The 21,423-nt window shown below is 38.9% G+C and overlaps 1 protein-coding gene across 1 annotated transcript; it reads left to right on the forward strand.

The window, feature by feature from the left end:
* Nucleotides 1–577: 577 nt before the first annotated feature.
* On the forward strand, nucleotides 578–14,868 carry SLC22A16 (solute carrier family 22 member 16). The gene is made up of 7 exons (XM_009818595.2): nucleotides 578–1,050; nucleotides 3,827–3,944; nucleotides 5,861–6,410; nucleotides 8,327–8,454; nucleotides 8,847–8,956; nucleotides 9,440–9,539; nucleotides 14,656–14,868. The coding sequence occupies exons 1-7, from the start codon at nucleotides 614–616 to the stop codon at nucleotides 14,866–14,868; spliced, it is 1,656 nt and encodes a 551-aa protein (XP_009816897.2). The 5' UTR covers nucleotides 578–613.
* Nucleotides 14,869–21,423: the final 6,555 nt, after the last annotated feature.

The raw sequence follows: 21,423 nt of genomic DNA on the forward strand, positions 1-21,423 counted from the left end.
TGTTCAGATTCTATCTTCCTCTACATGTGTCTACATGTATTCTCTCTTTGCCTTTTGGAGGCCATAAAGAGAAATGGAGATAGATGGAAAACAGTTATATAGGTACAATTAGGTGAAATGAAGGGTGTAACGTGTTAGGTTTGGTTTATTTGATGCACGTATCTCTATCCCTCAGAACCTGAGGTTGCGACATTTTGTTTTTTCTAACCCTTCCAGTAATCTAAGGCCTTATTTTGAGGGGATGTACTACACAGAATTGGAGGGTGGACAGTTGCTTCAAACTAAGTGCTTAAGTTCAGAATTGTTTCTTTTTAAATGGTCTTCTCTGTGTACAGATAAACGCATGACTAAGAGCAGCATTTATTTCCTGACAATAGATTACTTCTGCTGTGGATCTTTTCTCATCTTTGTCTCTTGCAGAGCTTAGCTAATATTGAAGCAGCACCATATAACAAAACATTAGACACTTCAATGATGTCTCCATTTACTGATCCTAGCAAAATAATTATGTTGATTTTTTTTCCACACATAGAGGGCTTTTCTTCACTAATTTTTTTTTCTTTCCCTTTGCAGATTTCAAGCATGTATTTATTTTGCATCTGTCTTTCAAGCTATGTCATGTGGTATCCATTACTTAGCGTCTGTGTTCATGGCTGTTACTCCTAACTTTGTATGTGGGATCCCTGGAAATGTAAGTAGTGTTCTTTTCTACAACTCCTCTGAATCAAGTATAGAGGACATCTGGACACTGTGGACATCAACAGAAAGTTACGTTGTAGTCCAGCTGGAAAATGGAGAAATTTGGGAACTTAACCGATGCAGCAGGTCCAAACGAGAAGTTAGTTTGGATCTGGCATATGACTACAAAGGCAACAAGTCCGTATTTCCTTGTTCTGATGGATTTCTCTATGATGATACAAAGTGGAAGAGCACTGTTGTTACGCAGTGGGATCTGGTCTGTGACCGAGAATGGCTTGCAAAATTAATCCAGCCTACATTCATGCTTGGAGTCTTGATTGGAGCAGTGATTTTTGGTGACATTGCTGACAGGTAAAGTGTGATTGTCTGAAAATTGTAGTTTCAGACTGCAGTAACTCCATGCGTATCTACCTGTTTTGTTGGTTTCATTCGTAATTAAGTATTCACAATTCAGGAGGTTTGGATAGTGCTTTATTCACAGATGTGTTTAACTCAATTTCTTTTTCCGATAGCAAGTACTAATTTTAAAATGTATTCGCAAATCATTTGCTTTTAGAATTTTTTTCCTACTTTATATCATCCATTGTTCTAGGCCTTGATCCCTCAAATTGCCCTGTGCAGCTAGTATTTGCCCTTAGATTTTTTTTTTTTTTAAACAGGAATAGGAATAGTTAGTAGTAATAGCAACAGTAAAACCTGGGAGTAGATTTTCACCTCATTTTCCATGAGGAGAGATTCCTCAAGTAAACATAGATTTTTATTTCTGGATAAGATAAGGAGCTGAAGGGCTACTGGAAGGTTAAAACTCATGTATTTTAAAATCACAAATTTCCTAACCTCTGTCATGAATACAGCTCTGTGGGGCTGATGCAAAGGCTTTGAGGGTTTGATCAGGTCCCACATTCTTAAAATAAACACCCATACACTTTTTCCTTGCTGTCCAATTGTAGTTTTGCCCTGAGTGGTTAGTTTAAACTTCAGTCTATTGAAGGTTGGTCCAGATAGGAGGAAAAATGGTTGTCAGTGAGCTGTGCTGTAGTTTCACTCATTTACCACCACGTACAAAGTTCTGTTTGAGCACGAGGAGAGTCAGACCATGGAGGGACTTGACCTGAGCAGTCCCTTGCTCACGGTGCTAAGGCTGTCCTTCAGCCCGCTGCCCTCTGACACTTCCTCCCTGGATGTTATCTCAGATCGTGCACTGAGATCCAGTGTCAGAGCTGGACTCAGAAGCAATAGTGGGATCCAGAATGTACATCTGTATCCTCCTGTTTCTCTTGGGTTTCTCTCTCAACACAAACACATGTATTCCTACCTCAGAAGAACACCCAGCCGTGCCCCTCTATCCATGAGAGTCAAACACCTAAGCTACGTTGTACTTGGGTTTGTCTCAGGCGGTTTATATACCTGTGTTTTGCTTTGAAGGCTGGTTTAGTGTTCTTTATCTCTTTCTATAAAGGAGCGTGTTGACTAACAGCTCTGTTAGGGGGAGGGTGACATTTTATCCCACAGCTGACAGTATATGCAGCAAAAGGAGACCAGGCATGTTGTTTTCTGATTTTCCTTCATTAGCACAACGCTACGGTGTGACAGTTACAACATGGGAATGCAAAAGTAAAGATGGTATTTTTTTAATTTGGCTTTTAGTGGAATCAATCCTGCCTCCTGATCCAAGGCTTTGTAAAAATGTATTTAATACAAAGCCAGAATATAATGCCAACATTTGTTCTGCATCCCTTTAAATCATTCATAGCTTTATTAATTAATAGTCAGACATGATTTATAAAGTTATGATCATATTGTTCTCATTTCCATTAATTCAAGCCATGGACAGCCAGTTAAGGTAATACGCACATTCTGAGTTGCAGATTTACCACTGTAGATTTTACAGCTGAAAGTTATTATTTTCTGACACATCCTGGCTGGTGGGAAATAAGTTTGTGGGTTCCTCCCATTCCCAATTAACAGATTTCTCAACAGAAAAGCTTCGACAGCTGGGACTCGCTGGGATCTCTTCTGGCAGGATCAGAGACCAAATGTGCATGACTCCAGGTCAAGGTTGGAGAAAAATAGGAATTGTTTTAATGTAGTACCAAATCCTCATGGAGAAAAACCAAAAAATGAGCCCACATCCCTGAAAGTCCTCAAACTCTCTGTCTAAACATAATATCCACATCCCTGAAAAGCTGTTTGCAGTAGAGTAGATAATAAGAGTCCAAGAGAATGTTATCAGGGAAGAAAAATCATTCCACGCATTTTGTATTACAGAACATTTCCAGACAGACTATAATGAATCCTCAATAGAGTCTTGTATGTCTACTACAGATTTCTAGATTTTCTCCTCAGATGAGCTTCTTATTGATAGCATGTGCTCACTTGTTTAGGGACAACTGGCTCTACTTGGTATATTTTCTCCCTGAGATATGGGAAGAAGATAAACAAATAGAAATTGCTTTGTACTAAATGCCTTTCTTTTACACTGGAAATTACTGTCTTGTTGATGAGAAGCTAGTATTTGACATGATTTTTTTTGCTGTTAGTATACTAGCTTCCTGGATTTCTGTACTTGTATATGCATGCATGTGTGCTGTGAGGCAATCAGAAAATTCAGGGGAACTATGTAATTGTCATTTATTAGAGAATTCAACTTGCAATAACTGTACAAAGATATGTTACAGAAACCTTTCATTAGTATCCAAATTGGTTGTTGCTTTGGCAAGAGAGGGCACATGTTATCACAGCTAACTTTTGTTAGAAATTATTAACTAGACGTTACTTCATATAGAATATCTCAAAAAGCGAGTCTTACCTACTGTACATTTGCAGATTAGTTACGTAGAAGTTAAACTTGAAACTGGAGGTGAGCATATGTAATGCCCACCGCTGCACATTGCTTCCAGCCAAGAATTGTGGAATGGAAGTTCTGTCCATAGGAGCTTCCTTTTTCTTGGAAGTTGGAATTACTGAAAAATTCATACAGGTAACTAAATCAGAGTTTCTGTGGTGAGTGTAAATATTACGTACAGTATTTTCAGACTCATTTCCAGATAGGCTCTCTGGAGTTGCAGGCGTATTTTAATAGAATGTTTGTGGTTATTCATAATTTTATTACTGCTGTGATTTGCAGACTGGGAAGACGGCGTGTTATATGGTTCACAAGTGCTGGTCAGTTTGTATTTGGCATCTCAGTGGCCTTCACATTTGACTACTACAGTTTTGTGACTGTGCGCTTTCTCCTTGCTATGGTAAGAAAGGATGTTCACCCTGGCTCTTTCTATATGTCATTTCCTACCCCTTCTCAGGAAAATCTCCTTTTTGTTATTATTTCCTCCCCTACTTCATTATTCTAAAGCCCCCTCTGTTGCACTTATTTCAGCAGAGCAGGGAGAGTCTGAATGTTCTTGGACCACAGCACTTTTCCTCTTTGAATTAATAGAAAGCGTCTGTATGAAGCAGTGTTTGGTACTTCCTCCATCCCAACCTCTGCTGGACTGGTAATTAAATACCAAGTGTGAGCAGCAAACTGTGGATTCTGCATTGCAGCTGCCATTGCATTTCTCCTTAATGTTAAAAATGGAGTATATTTTCCTTAAAATAACAAATCTGGAATAAGTATGATTTTTATCTCTACCATTTTGAGTGATGGAGGAGAGATGCACATTTTCTCTTCCATGCATCTCTTTGGTCTTTTAAGCTACATCTGGAGTACTAAATACATAGGTAGCCATGTTTAACACCTAGATGTTTATACTATATTAAGGGTATTCCAGTATATGTGTTTATGCGTATCTATACACATACTGTTATATGTATGTGTATGTATGTATGCATGATATATAGCCAATATCTGATCTATATTCTATATTTATACATAGTAACCAATTTTTAATTACTGTTTTACATCCAAAAGTATAATATTTGTAGTCTTTCACTGTATAATGAATAAAGAAATTAGAATGCTATCACAAGAAAAATTATGTAACTTATTTAAAGTAGGTTAGAAATTTGAAATAATCACATAATTTATTTTATTCCTGCTGACAGTGCATTAGTCAAGACAGGACCTTGCACCTGGAGCTCCGTTTGCTTGATTAGAGCTCAGAAAGACTTCCTAGCAGGAAAAACTGTATGGGCATTTCAGCCTTGAACAGTGAGATCGACAGAAGTCCCTCTTCTGACTCCCTTAGCTGTTGATGCTAGGGGCTCTGGTAGTCTAGAAAAGCAAAAAGCTCTGACAAGACCAATGCTGTAGGTTTTAACTGCCCACTGGGACTGATTTGCAAGATGGAGGTCTAAAGCTCTAGCCCCATGCCACTGAGATCAGCGCAGCTTTCCTGTCAGGTTCAGTTGGTTCAGAATCAGAGATTATTAAATGGAGTATTTTTAACCAGAAAATTGATTAATCAAAACAATATACTGGAATATTTTCTAGTCTAGATTTCCTAGCTGTGTTTCGAAATGTTTTGAGATACCAAGAGTTTGACTGTTGCTAGAGAAATTGAAATAAATATATATTCAGTAATATATATATATTCAATGAAGAAATACTATAATGCAGAACATGCCAGTAATTGCATTCACTAGATAATGTATGAGACCCTATAAACTATACATATGAGATTCTCTTCCAACATTGTAAAAAATTTGATTTAATGAGATGATTTATAACGGTGTGGAAGGTAATTCTCAGTAAATTTGCAGTTCCCTGACATACAGATTATTAATAGTCTACTTAAAAGCCAAGGTCAAGATTTTCAGAAGTGGCAATTACTTCAAGGGACCTCATTTTCCCGAGCGTCCAGTTTGCGATGTCATTAAGGGACCTGATATTTGGAGGTGAAAGGCTTAGTGACATCAGCAAATTAGGCTCTTTTTCAAAGGTCTCTTGCTGACTCTCCCCCACTACAGAGAAGCATCCAAAATCACTTCACCTTTTTAAATACAGTGTCCAGGCAGTCTGAAGGTTTGAGTGAACTTCTTCTCCTGCTGATTTGTTTTCAGGGTTGCCTTTTTTGTCAGTGTGGGACATGCCAGTGCGGTGGCAATTAAGCGTACACAAATGTGGAACACTGTTAGCTGTTTGTTTTTACTGCTGTTGCACACGGAGAGTAGATACAAACCTCACTCTTTTTTTTTTTCTCTCTCTCTCCCACCCCCCCAGGTTTCAAGTGGCTATCTGGTTGTGGCTTTTGTTTATGTTACTGAATTTGTTGGCATTAAAGGACGAACCTGGGCTTCTATGCATGTCCATGCTTTTTTTGCTATGGGAATTATGGTTGTGGCACTCGTGGGATTTTTGGTTCGGACCTGGTGGGTCTATCAGATATGTCTCTCCCTAGCGACTCTTCCCTTTGTCTTGTGCTGCTGGATGCTCCCAGAAACACCTTTTTGGCTCCTGTCAGAGGAAAGATACGAAGATGCACAAAAAGTAATTAATATAATGGCAAGATGGAATAAAGTAAGCACTCCCTGCAAAGTTTCTGAACTGTGCTCAGTCCAAGAAGATGATCTAGTTAGTGGCAGAATGGGTGACAATGACACGTCCTCAACAAAGAAGCACAACATCTTAGACCTGTTTTGTAACTGGCACATTGCAAGAAGGACCATCACAGTCTGGCTGATCTGGTTCACTGGGAGTTTGGGGTATTACGTCTTCTCCCTCAGTTCCGTCAGTCTAGGAGGCAATGAATATTTAAATCTCTTTCTCATAGGTAAATATTTTTGTACATTATTCTGTTTATGACAGAACTGGAACATAACATTTAGAAATGTCGATAGATTTGACAGCCAATTTTCTAACTTTGCTCATTCAATTATGAACCTTGTTCAAAAGGTTTCTTGCTAACTCTTCATAAAGTTGACTAACACAGGAGGAGTATCATTCTCTCAAAATTTCACTGTTTCTGAAACAAAAAGAGAATTTAAAATTTGTTGTACAAAACTCTTCTCTGTCTGTCTTTGTGATTGTAAAACCATATTTTGCTTGTCTCCTCTTTGCCCTGCAAGCATGTAGCAGATCCACACAAACACCAATAGAAGCAGACCAGCAACACAAAATTCACACGGCTCTGTTAAAGGCACCAACTAGGAAAACAAGAGAAAAAAATTCTTTCTTTCATCACTTACAGTCATGATATATTGAGTCTGTCTGTGTAGAAAATAGATTCATAATTCTCAGAAGCAAGAGTAATTTTAGTTTTCTCAAAAGTATATTTTTAATTTAGTTGTAGTAGTCTTTTATTTTGTCAGTCTGACTGTAATCTTCCTCTGGTATCTAAGTTGTTTATAAAGGCAGCTCAGTGCATTCAAGGCCTGATCCAAAGTTTGTTAAGATCAGTGGAAACATTCCATTGACTTCAGAAGGCTCTAGATCAGACATGCAGCTCTGAGCCAGCAAAGAATTAAATCATGCACTTTGCTTTATGCGACTGAGTGCTCTCAGTAAAGTGAATATGACTGTTCATGTACATAAGCACACAGAAGGGCTGGGGCTCTCATGAATTCAGTTTGTGTTGTCACGTATTACAGCGTATTGGTAGACTTGACGTGTTGAAGAGTGGATGCTAGTATTGCACAGATAACCAGACTGTTACGGTGGAGTACAGTGCGTAAATCACCATATCCACATCTTCCAAAAATATTTTAGCAGACTAACAAACACTGAATAATTGCAACCTGCTTTCACCAACACAAGCCCAAAAGATTTTTTCCCGATATTATAGGTGTATCGACATACTACTATACGTGCTTAGTAAAGGTATGCAGCATACTTGTTCAGAGCTGTGTCTTACGTTCTTCCTTGATTTTTACATTGGACATAGTAGCATTCTTCATGAGCAAGTTTGTTTAAAACATATCTGAACTGGCTTAGGCTCAATATAATTTGTCTAGGGGCAAATCACGTTTACACAGGGTTTGTGAACAGTCCTAGCCACATGCCAGTTCCTTTAGAGCTGGAGAAGTTTTCCTCTGGAAAGAGTCATTAGGAAGAGACGATCTGAGTAAAAGTGGGATATTGTAAGCAGCTGCCCTCTTTTTAATGCAGAAGAGAGAAAGCTGGAACCACACTCTCTGTATTTGTGGAGCTGACTCAGAAAACCGGACCTGGAGAGACCTTGCTTGCCTTTTACGTTGGGGTGATTTTGGGCTGAAGCTGAGGCAGGTGCCTGTGGCTTCAGTTCTGTGTCCAGGTGGAAGCTGGCAAAACCCGAGAGGTGTGTCGGTGCGACACTAGCAATATTTCTTGTGGGCATGCTTAGGCTGTTGATGTGAAAATACCTGAAGCAAAAGAGCAGCAAATGGAGAGCTTTCAGTCAGAAGTGCCAGTGTCATAAAAGCAGGACCATGAAGTTGCTGTTTTCTGTAATTTTCCATGCCAAAGAGAACTGCAGCTGCTCTGCACTGTGAAACCCGTTTCCCTTGTCCTTCTCCATCCCCCACTACCATATTTTAGGCCATGTTTTCTGCCTTCTGTTGCCATTTCTGTTACCAAATGAACTAGCCCAACACACTGGTTATCTGTATTCATTACCCCCTAGATTAAATTAATCCTCATAAAGAGGAAGTTAGAGTTACAACATGAGTATGTGTAATCATGACTTAAACCGAAATAATTTCATCCTGACAGGTGCTGTGGAGTTGCCTTGCTATATCATTGCTTGCATTGGGATGGACAGACTGGGAAGGAGAAACACACTCATTCCATTCCTTATTTTAAGTGCACTGATCTGTGTTTTAATTATGTTCATACCTCAGGTTAGTCACGTATTGTTGAAAGTGTTCCCATAGTAGAAATTGATTTTAAAGGCTCTTAAGTCTGTAGATGCAGCTGCTCTTTCTAAATCATATAGTTGATTAAAGGCTGTTTTTAAATTGCAGCTGCCAGTCTAAGCTAGATTTCTGTATTTTCAGCACAGGTTTCATTATCATTGCTGGAGTCTTATGTAGAATGTTCCCAGGGCTTCAGTGAACCAGGGCTGGTAAAAAGAGATATGGACCCTAGTCACTTATTGAGACCAATTTAAAAAAAGCAAGCAATAAGTACTGCTTATTGTTTAAAGAAGGGTCACAACTTTTGAAGGGTTTAAATGAAGTTTGGAACAGTGTTATTTTCTGGTGATTTATTTATTTGTGCTGTCTTTCATTAGGATTTCAATATATTAATTATCTTAGCAAATATGGCTGGAAAATTTTCAATAGGTGTGGCATTTGGCCTCATATATCTCTACACAGCAGAACTGTACCCAACAATTGTAAGGTAAGAACTTTCGCCAGTTACATATTTTTCATTACTTCGCTGTTACTTCCTTTCCCTTGTTATGCTCCTGCGCCAGATCCAGCAGCTCTTGGCGCCAGTGGTCGTGGTCTGAAAGACCTGGGATGAGATGAGTTCCTCAGCTGCTTCAGTTGTTTAGTGATTGGCTGTACCATAAATTATTATTTATTTTTCATTCCATGTGCATTGATTGGTTTCATTGGGGAACTAGAATACTACTCAATACTTTCTTAAAAGTCCTGGTTGTTCATCCTGTGGTCTATGCTGAATGATGATTATATTTTTAATCTTAATTATAGAAGCAGCTGAATTTCACTACAATATAAATTTACATTGGTGTAGCAATAGCTTCCTAGTATAATTGCTTAAAGACACATATCCTACTGATGTTTTAAGTGTCTGTGCATTTCTAATTGTTTCCTTTATCTGCCAGAATTCTTATCAAAGTCTTTGTTTTATGTGTAGATCACTTGCTGTTGGAAGTGGAAGCATGATGTGCCGTGTAGGAAGTGTGGTTGCTCCTTTCTGTGTATATCTGAGAAGTATTTGGATTTTCATGCCACTTGTAAGTATTTATTTCAATAGTGAATGTTTCTGGTTTTGAAAAGGTGTATGTGTCACTTGTTTTCTCAGGAACTAAAAGCTGAACTTTTATTTTGAAAAGGAAATTCAGTGAACCATTCTCGTTCTAAATTTTAAGTCTCAAAGATTAGCAACTTCATGTTGCTAAAAATATGCCAGCTAAAGCAAAAGGGAGACTTTGAGTCACTGAAATCTTCTGAAATGTTTTTATGATGGAAGACAAAAATACTTATGCACTGAATCCTAGTATAAAATTGATAAAAATATTTTCCTTAAAAATATGCTTCATCTACCATGTAACATTTAGGAAGTGTCTTAGTCCATACTTCTTTACTCTGCAGGCCTAGCAGTTCTTGACCATGCTCCTGATTCATTCTTACTCTTTTCCAAAGGCGTAGTTCTTCCATTCTTGGAATTCACCATGGGTGGCTGTTTTTTCTTATGTTACTCCTTAATCTTTTCCATGGCTTCCCTGGGACATTATGTCTTTGGAATAGCCTTCCAAAAGATCAAGCATGTCTTATGCTTACTATACTTGGTCTTCACAGCTGTCCCAAAGCTCCCTTTTTGTGTTTTTCATTTACAAGAACTGAACAAAACAATTCATGAGATGGAAAAAGGGAAGCAAATGGTATATTGATGAGGTTCATGGTGACTTTGACAAGCAACAGAACCTTGGATTCATTAAGCACATCCTACTTGTAGGTAACTCCAGGTCATGCTACCATTAGGTTTTGTCTTCTACCACCAATTGCCCCAGGAAAACAGAGGTGTGACCATTCCTTTGTGGACTTCGGGCATTTTGTCTGCATTATGTAGCTTCAGATCCATTTTGGACAAAATATTTTATGTATTTCCTGCTCCCAGATGAATCACGTCTTCATTACTTTTCTGTTATGAAGCATTTGCTGCTTAGAAATCCTGCAGCTATTCCATCCCTTTTTTCTCCTGAAGGATAACTTATGCCCATTTACATAAAACCAGAAGGAATTACAAAGTTTATGTTAAAGCTTTAAGTAGAGAAGAGTTTATTAATGATTTAAAAATAGTTTGAGTTCTTTCAAAAACCCCTTAGAATTCACTGTGACTAGCACACCAATGTTATATGTAGATTATACATGTCAGAAGGTGAAAATGTAATGGGATGTGTGTTTAACCTGGATTCTTACTCTAATTTTGTCTACCACATTGGAATTGCCTGAAAAAGTGGCATTGTGTCCTTTTGATTTTGCAACTATAAAATATTCAATTATAGATGATAGAGACTGGTTTCAGAGAATTCTTGGGATCTTGTTTCGTTATTTAAATTAATTACTTTCAGTTGTTTTGGATGAAAATTAAGAGGATTAAGGAGACCACAAATTAATTTATTCCCTCAAGCTCCTAAAAAATGTTCTCTTTCTTACTAACGGCCCCATACAAATGAAGATTCATCCCAGAAAGACGAAGAAACGTTTGCACAACAGAGTGGTCATGGGAGAACATTCTTTTTCTCTTGTCAGTCTTGTCCCTTGTTTTGCCTTCACTGGTTGAGATAAGCTTTATCTGGGCAGAAGTGCTGCAGTTAAACCACAGATGGGGAATGCTCAAACACGCTGGAGAGCAGTGCAAATGGCAGTATAAACAGAGGAATTATTTCAGCTACGAACAACTCCCAGCATACAAAAAGTATCCAGAGTATTTGTAGAGTTGTGTAGTAGTTCACAGTGAATATGTTTTCATTATTAGCTCCTATTATAAAACATTTGTCAGTTTGTTAAATAGGCTTGTCTTGAGTTGGAGCATAGCATGCCAAGTCTCAGGTCACTTAAGTGTTCTGGAATGGAAATGAAATGAAATGGATTACATTTGTAAGTAAACTGATACACATCGTGTTGATCTACTGTGTACACCACACATTGTCAAGCAGTTACTACTGCTGTTTGTTTGACAGTCTGCCTCGTGTACGGTTATGCCACCTGTGAGTAATGCAAGCATCTCATTTGAATCCTTATAAATCCTGAATAACTTGCCACGTGTGTTTTTTGTGTGGTAACTTTCTAGAAAACTTACAGTAAAGCAACTGCTCCGTGTATAACCTATTTCTGTTTTTCAGCTGTTAAGAATTATATTACAGAAGCCCTTTAACAGAATTCATTTTTCTCTCAGATAAACCATGAATTATAAATTAAAAAAACCCTCCACTGAAGTCAGTAAAGTTAAATGAACGCAAATCCTGTGTCTAATACTAGTGGGTTTTCAGGACAAAGTTCAACCTTTTTTTGTTGAAGTAGGAATTTTGTAAATAAGATCACATTTTAGAGCCATCAGATGCGGATACAAATATAAATAGCAGACTAGAATAATAATTTGTTCTCAGAAGTAAAAGTCTTATTTTGTAGGGATATTTAATTCAAATTATCTTGTGTTCTAGACTAAATATATTAAGTCCTGGCCTTAGACCACTATGAAATTAAAATTGTTGCTCCAGGTACGGAGGAGGACATATGAAAAATGGTAGTACATCTTTTTTTGAAGTTTTTTATGGTAGCTCTTAGAAGCTGCTGGCTGTACTGAAGTGTTGGGAATACTCTGAGAGTTTGACTAAGCAGAAAGTCAGATTTCAAATTAAGACCCTGAAAAAGCAATTAATTTAAGCAGGTACTCCTGTCAAATTAACTTCAGTGAAGCTTAAATGTACTTAAATACTTGGTACAATAGTACGCTTTAATCCATAAGCATTTAACTCATTGATTATATCAGAAGAACATTTTCTGATGCTGAATTATAGATGTAAAATAGTATATACATACAAAATATGCACGTTTGTTAGGAGTAAGCAAAGGGCTAAATTGTATCAGATGCCTCATGAAGAAGTATGCCAAGATAAGACTGCAAAAGACTTGCTTTGACTAAATGTGAGTAACTTCATTGATAAGTGTGGTTACTGCCCCTGAAAAGGTAGATGACATTTAGAAGTACTTTTGTTAATATACTGTTTCTTAATTGTTTCATATTCTATCTATCTTTCATAGGAAATATTGGAAAATGCTTTGTAGGGATGGGGGAAAATGGGAACACACTGAATTAGCTGGCATGCAGTAGCTTTCACATTGAAAAAAAGAAAACTAACACGTGATGGAACAGAGTTAAGAGAGCTGAGATGAAAAGGCAGGAAAGATGGTGGTGTGTATGCTTACAGAATAGTGAGAGTGTGCAGGGGAATGAGAGGTAGGTTCATGAGGAAGGAAAACATGAGAAGAATGCAAAGTGTCTAAAAGACTAACCGAAACAGAGAAGACACACATACTCAAAGCACACAGTGTTGCTTTAACCTTGTTCTGTTGGCCATCAGTAGTGACCCTGTTCTCATAAACTTGAAATGTATGGGTGTCCATAAGCTTCAGTGTCCTTTACAGCCCTCAATATCCTCAAATATAAACTTATGACAGCCTAAAGGATGTACATAAGAGAGGTTACTGTGGAATAGCTGGCATGTGTCAATTCATCCTCTCTTGCCATGACAGAAAATCAAGTTTTAATAGTGGAGAAGAGTTTTGACTCTCAGAGGTGAGACTTTAATATTTTGAAATACATTTTTAAATATCACTTCTGCCACATAGATATGTCTACAAGGCTTTCCCTCGGTTTGTCACTCAGTGCCATTTCCTCTAGTCCTATTACTGCTAGGATTTTTTTTTTTTTAATTTTTCATGGTAAGAGCATGACTATTTTATTGTCACTGTAATTCGTCATATTCAACAGTATTTTGCTTAATTTTTTTATTTTGTCAGCTTCCATATTTAATGCAAGTGCAAAAAGAGGCGTGTACACAACTCTGCTTCTCAAACAACTGCTTGAGACAAGCTGTCCTCTTCTTTTGGAGAGGAGGGGAAGCAAAAGCAGCATGGTGCATGTGCATGAAAATAGCACTGTTCGAGGTTACAATGGAGAATTCTAATTTTAAAGCACCTTTCTGACTTAAAGAGAAAGTCTGGTTTAGCTGCAGACTGGTAGCTGGCCAGTTCTTGTCTCAAGCTCTGTGTGAGAGACATAGGCATAGTAATTCCAGATGTTCACTCTCACACTTGGAAAGAAAGTATTAAACAAACAGGACAGACCTGAGAATCAGCATAGGGCAAGATAAGGATAATACAGTATCAAAAATGCACAGTCATAAAATTAAAAAAACACTGAGGCTGGGCATGATGTACCATGTGGAAGCATTTATATCAAGAGAGATTTGGGTTATTTATAACCTGGTGTAGGAAGAATATCAGAGTTTTAGTGCTGTTCTGTACTTCAAAGGAGGAAAGTGTGAATTGTTTGCATTGAACAAGACACAGAAACAAATGGAAAGAAAAGATACTCCTGGAGCATGTGTGTGCTTCTGTATCTGCCCCGCATGATCCTGATCCTTGTATCAGTCGTGCTGAAGTAAGGTGTTGTTACGGAACTGTGTACACCGTGGACAAATCCCAGATGTGATCCCAGTGCAAATGTCAGTAGATGCCTGCACTCCCAACAGCTCTTTGAAACTCACTTTAGCAAAGTATTCCTGTTGAGAGCTAGCTCATTATCTGCTGAAGAGCTCTCCTAAGCAGGGATGTGCACTTTTGTGGCTCCAGGCCAACAAGCCATACTGAGAAATTCTGATCTGACTGTGTGCAGGAGGAACAGGCAGGTTCAGGGGTAATAGGTTCAGGAACTGGAGTGCAAATTGAGATTACAGGTGGCAGGGAAATTGTAGCTCTATGAACATGCACATAAAAGTAAATGTATGCAATCCTAGAATCAGTTCTTAAATACATCCCTGATAGTAGAAATACCAAATGAAGATATATGTATTGTTTTCTCAAACAGAATTATTAGTGCTTGCACTGTATTGATCCCTTGTGAACAAAACCCTTCACTTGCTCTTCATTAATTCTGCTGCATAATCTTTCATTTATGCAACAAAAAAGGCAGATCTTTTATACAGTCAACATTGAAGACCTACGATCTTTGCTTTACATTACAGTTCCTTGTGCTTTATTTAAAATGTACTCTCAAGCAAGATCAAAGATGTGCATAAGTTGAAAGACGTTTCTACCTTTACTGCTACTGTTTATTTCTTCTAGCTGCTTGTTGGAATCATGGCTCTCCTGAGTGGAATATTAACAATAATGCTTCCAGAAACACTGGGAAAACCATTGACTAATACTTTGGTGGAAGCTACAGAAATGGGAAGAAACAAGAAAAGCTGTTCAGGAAAGACTTCTCCAGCACAGAGTGGTGCAGCATTAGAAAAGATAGAGATGTTTGGTCAAGAAACAGTCAGCACTGAGAAATAAAGCAACAGCAAAATGGCTGTTCCCAAGTTTAATCATTATCTGATTTATAAGATCTTTTTATTCAAGAAATGTGTCTGTTCTAGAATATCTGTGCCTTTTACTTTGTATCTAGTCTTGCCTTTTCAATAGAGCAAGTATATAAAACCTTTTCCACATGACTGAGGTACTGGAGAAAATTATATAGGATTTCTAGATTCCTTGTCAAACTTACCCAGACTTTAGAAAACCTATTATCTGACCTGCTGTGACCAGTTGGAATGATTACTTTAAATGTTGGAACCTACCTGATTACACATATGGAAAAAATCCGCCAAATCTTTGCTTCACATTTTCTGCGGTTAGATTTGTAAACCCACCACAAAGTGCCCTGTCTGCTCTTTCACTCATCACTCTCAGGCTTGAGACTTAAAAACACAGTAAACTCGGACAGTTATAATTCAAGAGAGAAGCCTTAACATTGCATCAAGTCATATCAATAATTTTAAACTTAAACAAATTTATTCTTGTTTTTTAAGTTTTCTACTAGAAAAGGTGCCATTGCTAACAAAGGGAAGTATTCTGTGGAACAGCTTCCGACTGGAAAAATAATACTGAGTTTGCAAAATGTGCAAATAGTTTGTGTATTATTCATTCTATTGAATGGCAAATGTATTTTTATTAGTGGTTTAGAAAAAATTGTTCACCGGATCTACTGCTGTCTTAGTAAGTCTTTAGTTTAGGTACAACTAAAATGCGTGATGCCTTTGAGACTCGTATTCATTCCAGACTGTTATTTCAGTGCTCCCCTTCTCACTTATTTCAGCTCAGATCTAGCATCAGATTCTTCATAACTTCCAAGAGCTACAGCACCAGCTTTGCCAAATGCCTCCATCAAGGCCTTCTCAGTCCTCAGTGGAAAAGAATAAACAGCATATGGATCTTATTTAGGCTCTCTGCACAGAGGTGGACTTCAGTTATTAAGGAATGATTAATAAACACGGCATCTCTTTTTCTCATAGACCAGCTGTCTGTAGCTCATTTTTTTCCTTATACCACACAAAATCAGCTAGAGAAGTACAATGGTAGCTGGAGGACACTGATAAATAGAAGAGTTATGAGTTACTCTAGTAGTTTCAGTCGAAGTGTCTGTAAATGTCCCACTATTGTCACACCTCGTGTGTGCATCAACACTTACATGCTGGTGCAGTGATCGTGCCTTATGACTGTGGACCACAGAAAACTGATAGATAGGAATTCATCATTCTGGCTGCTATTTTTATGGCTTTCTGTCCCACCTCCCCTTCTTCAGTCTACCTCCAGACCTGGGGGTTTCTTCCTTGCCTGAGGATCTGTATCCTCTTTTCTTGGCCACCCTTGGTTTGAGGGGGGCAGCACATGAAGCTTCTGTGTGTTGGGGTTCAGACAGCCCTCTCTTGCCTGGGCTGTGTGAACCCTCTCATCCTTGGTTTGAAACCAGAGTTCTTCTCATCTTAGGCACCTACTCTCATGCTAGCTGGTACAATCTCGTCAAAACAAGTCTTCCTTTGTTCACCACGTACCCCAAAATAAGACATCCCTATTACTGTAGATAAATATTCTATATACTGTACAGTTAAATGGTCATATTTTTCAATTATATCTGCACAGTCATATTAGTTCCAATGACTTCTGAAACCAGAATAATGGTTTATATCCCCTTAGAAAAGATTTTTTTCTTCACTGCACTGTCCTACAGTGTCAAGTAGCATTTTGGTCCTGGTATTACGACAAAATCATATCCTATATGAGGACTAACAGGCTTCAAAGCCAAGCAGAAATCAGTAAGTTTAAGTTCAGGGAGTTTCTGTGTGATAATTGCATGGAAAGCAGAAAGGGGACTTATGCTCCCTTCAGTTCTGTGGGTGTTACAATATTTGCAGAGGAAACCTCTGAAGAGAACTGCATAGAATACTATGGCTTCTGTCCAGATATATTAGTTCAGCAAAAGCATGTGCTTAACCTTACCTGCGTGAGTAATCCCATCATTATTCAGAGAACAACTTGAATGCATACTTCGCTGACTGAAGATAGGATTACTCACATGCTGTGGCTTTTTATTTTGCTGAAGAGAAGACCTGGTATTCTTCCACTGCTTTCAAGTCCCCCTCCACTTCCCAGAGCAGAACAACGCCTTTCTGCAAGATCTGTTGCCAAATCCCACATGCCCTGCCTTAAACAGAGGTTTAACCATGCTAAAAAAAGAAAACGTCATGCAATAGACCTAACAAGGAATTAAGCTGGTACTGTCTGACATTGCAACCACCCTCCCCCCCACAAAGCTCCAAGTAATTGCATTATTTTGGGGTTCTTTCACACTGATACTCCCTCTTCTATTAGTACAAAGTTCTGTCTTAAACTCCTTAGTCTTGAGTGCTGGGGACAGTACAGTCGATTTTGAACAAGGTACTAAAGAACAATTAAAATTAATTTTTCTACTTCCTTACCTGCCAAATAACTGATTTGGGGGTTACCCTGCTAAGAACAGTTGATGCATGTTATGTGTTCCTTTGACTTGAGGGATTCGGGACCTGGTCATCTGTAATCGGTACACATAAGGTAGAGAAAAAAAACCAAAAACTTAAATGCACAATGATACTGAGCAATCCTTACAGGCTAAAACTTACTGATGATTCTAAAACACAATGTAGCTGGATGGCTTTTAATCCTGAAAGCCAGTTCTTCCTGTCACTGAAGTCAGTTGGTATTTGGTCTTTGATTCAAGTGAGACCTGAATTTCCCTGAACTAATGATGTTAGTTTTTTCCCTGGAAAGAAAAAGTTTATTGATCTACAGGTACACCTTTTCTGATTTTATGCATGAATAGCTTAGAGGATGCCTTGGAGTATCCTATTGTTTAACGTGAGGAAGCATATTACTGTGAAAAAGGAAATACCATGTGTCTATGTCTCTAGCATTTCTGTTTGCTTTTTTTTTTCCATATGGACAAAAATAATGTTTAACACTGGTCATACATTATAAACGTAGCATAGACAGGGTGTGTTGATTTCTTTCTCTTAAATATTCAAAGATTATCTAAATCCTCTCGGAAGAAAGCACTGAATTTGAGAACAAATGCTTCTGTTCCTGTGGGGCATATTCTCCTCTTGTTGCTCATAAAAATAATTCCTTTTCATAGTTTATTATCTGAGTCCTTAAGTTCTTTTATGTTTGTATTTGTCATCTCTATCTTAGTGCAAATTTATTGTGCTGATCAATGTCTCTGGGGTTACATAATAGTTTTATGAGATACTGGATTAGAATTCTTATCTGTCTTAATTGCTGTTCACTATTGCTTTTGTCCTAAATTTGATATCATATTTTATTAGACAGTCTTGCAGTTTGTTAAGGACATACTTTCTGGGTTAAATATAGGAATGAGAGCGATTATCATTAGTTTAATGATAACTGAGGAAAAAATAGTAAGTAAGTGTGTTTGATATTTTGAATCTGTATTTTAAAACAGATGTATTTTCTACTTTAATAACACATTTCAATTTCTTTGTGCAAATTTCTATAGTTTAAACATCTATGTAGAAAAAAACGCTATCCAAACTATGTGTGCTCTTGTGTCAAATGCTTTGGGTGGTACCCTGAATATCTGAACAAGGGAGTGAATCCTGCCTGAAGGCTGAGGGCTTTTGTGTAACCGCTCTGTGGAAACAGAAGATGGTCTGACCTCCCAGCTCTGGGATGGAGCAATCTGGCATTCTCCTGTATCTTTCACAGCTTATTTTTACCGACTCCTTACACGCAGTCGCTTAGGAAGCCTCTGTGGCATTGAGCTCAGCAACATGTAAGGCCTGTGAGTGCCTTTCGCAAGGGCTTACAAAATGCAAGGTCACTTGCGCCATGGAGGCATGATGCCAGCAAGGCATTTGTGGCTGCAAAAAGGAGGGTCTGAATTCATCCTCTACCCTTGTACAAACATACCTTAAAGATGCTTGTCTGAATCACACAACAGATTCATAGGGGAGAAATTAAAGATAAAAAGAAAAAAGAAAAGATGAGTGTTGTCAAAATAACAAGTTTATTTTATCAGGAAAAATTCTAGTAAATGCAGTTGAGCAGTATCTGCATTGTTACATCTCTCATGAAGAAAGGTTAAAGCACATCTAAGTACTGGTAACCTAATAATTTTGTACAAGATTCTGTACCAGGTGGAGTCCGCGTTTTGGTAACATGGGGGAAGTATGTACTCATGGGAAGGAGTTTGTTTGCCTAGAATATGTGGGTTTAGTACAATATATGTTAATGGGGTTTTTTAACATGTATTTATTATCTGCAATTATGTGCAAGAATAAAGTCAAACACATGTTATTTAATCTTTACACCTTTACGTAACAATGAACTCTTATCACCAACTCCGGGTTTGGTCCATGCTCCCTTGTAGGAGCTGGGCTGGCACTTCGGCGTTCCACGGAGATCCCATGATTTAGGCTGGCAAGTAGCACGCATGTGTCTTTTCCCTGTTTGTGTTTGCAGGTTTAAACCAAGGTTTGAGTAATGTGTTAGGTGGTGACTATGACAAAATGTGCATTAAAAATGTGACATGTTTTGCATTTGCGGGAATAATATGATTCTTTTTTGCCTTTATTTGTATAAGCTGGCTGGTGCAGTAGTCCCTCGGACAAATTCAGCAGTGACAAAAATAGCTGCAGATATTGTAGAATGGGTATGAATTGATCAAAAAAGAGAGTAGTGACTAGAGAATGACAAAACAATATAACTTGTAACCACCAGCTGCTGTCCAGTGGATGTGAAAACTAACTAACTTCCTCATGCAGGAAGTGGAGCAGGCAGACAGTGCAAGGAAAATAAGAATTACAGCAATCTATAGCCCTGTTCTTTTTGATTTGTCCTCTTAGCCCTTCTTGGGAACCTATTTATTTTCCACTTCCTTTAAATCTCTAATTAGTGCAAATTACTGAATTTTCCGTGCATATTTTATTAATCTTATGTTTTCTGATCAAGTTACATCCATCACTTGACTTCACTGTTCATGTTTTAATGGCTTTATATGTCCTCGCCAGGTGATTTCAGTTCCTCCCTGAAGGTAACCATAGTGAAAGGTTTTGTTACAAGAAATGTTATACAGGAGATGAAAAACATTAAGACCAACTCACCAAAGGCCTGTTCAAATATTTGCATGCTAAAGATGAGAAATCTGAATCATCTCTGATACTGATTTCAAGAGCACTGAGTTCAAACAAGCTGAGAAAAATCAAGCCTAAAAAGTATATACCTCAAATGGGGAAGTATCCTTTTTTTTAATAGGACTGATATATTAAAATGATTGCAGAGAGGTTTGTACACAAAAATAGCTCTTCCAAAGAAATTTCTGTCCTAGGTGTATGAATAATCAGAAGTAATGGGGAATATCTCATTTAGTGACAAATCAAGTCTCCTCTCTCTGCATTCCTGTCTAACACACAGAGGCTTGGATATTGCTCTGGTGTTTGTTGCAGATGAGTGGGATCCAGCCATGGAGTGCTCACAGGCTTCTAGTTATTAACGTTGCTTCATAATGTTTCGTGTGGAGATGAACTGACTTGCACAGGAATACGAAAAAAATAGAAAAAAAAGAAAAGCAGTTTTGACTGAGGCGATCAGGAACATAGCAAAAGAACCAGGGATAAATGGGCAATCGCTGAGTAAATACCTGCTTGGAAGATCCATGGCAAATGCTGTTTGAGAGGACTGGAGGGGAACAGTCTCCAAACACTGTCCTGCTGAGCCTGTTGAGGGACGAATGCTCAGGCTGTCGAGAATTAGCCAAAATGTCCTGCCAGTGGCAAGTGCCCTGGGGCCGAGAAACTCTGGTATACAATTTCCTCCTAGTAATCCTGCAGACAGCCTTGTGTTCTTCTGATGAAAAAGGTTAATCCAAACAGCCCTGCCTGGCTGTGCTTGACAGGCATTTGCCATTTAGCAGGGACTCGGTCTCCATCGACCTGTGATGTCTGAAATGACCAGGCCCACGGACGCGCCGTGCTGTCGCCATCCTGACCGCTAGCATGGTTGCCCAGGCACCGTGGCAATCTTAAGGCACCTTCAGAAACATTCGGAACGTAATTAATTGCTTGTCAGAGAGGAAAAAAGACAATATATTCTGTGCAGGACGGCTGGCCCCTTGAGCCTCCCCTGGAGCGCACCAGGGAAATCATGGAGGAAAAAGTTATCTGCAGGCGGCGAAGGGCACGGCTCCGGCAGCGCCAACGCGGGGCTGCCGGCCTCTCCCGGGAGAGGTGCCAGCGCCGGAGGCGGCCTTTGCCCGGGCACAAACAGCTCCTTCATTAGCGGAGGGACGCGGAGCCGAGCGCCCGGGGAGCGGCCTCGGGGCAGCGGAGCTGCCGGCAGCCCCTGCGCCGCGCCCCCGCCAGCGCGCTCCCTCCTCCGGCTCCGCTTCCCCGCGCTTCCCGGGAGGGCGGCTCTTCCAGGCAGGACCGGGGGCCTCCTCCTCAGCAGGTATTGCCTTCTCTCCCCGCTTGGGTTTTGTTCGCACCGTACGTCCAGTCGAAGAGGGAGATGCCAGGCGGC

The sequence above is a fragment of the Gavia stellata genome, chromosome 2 (assembly GCF_030936135.1).
Source record: "Gavia stellata isolate bGavSte3 chromosome 2, bGavSte3.hap2, whole genome shotgun sequence".
Lineage (NCBI taxonomy): Eukaryota > Metazoa > Chordata > Aves > Gaviiformes > Gaviidae > Gavia > Gavia stellata.

Coding starts and splice junctions, on each gene's coding strand:
- SLC22A16 (XM_009818595.2), top strand. CDS start 614: ATGTCATGTGGTATCCATTACTTAGCGTCTGTGTTCATGGCTGTTACT. Junction 3,945..5,860: donor TGCGCTTTCTCCTTGCTATG/GTAAGAAAGGAT, acceptor CCACCCCCCCAG/GTTTCAAGTGGCTATCTGGT. Junction 8,455..8,846: donor TAATTATGTTCATACCTCAG/GTTAGTCACGTA, acceptor GTCTTTCATTAG/GATTTCAATATATTAATTAT.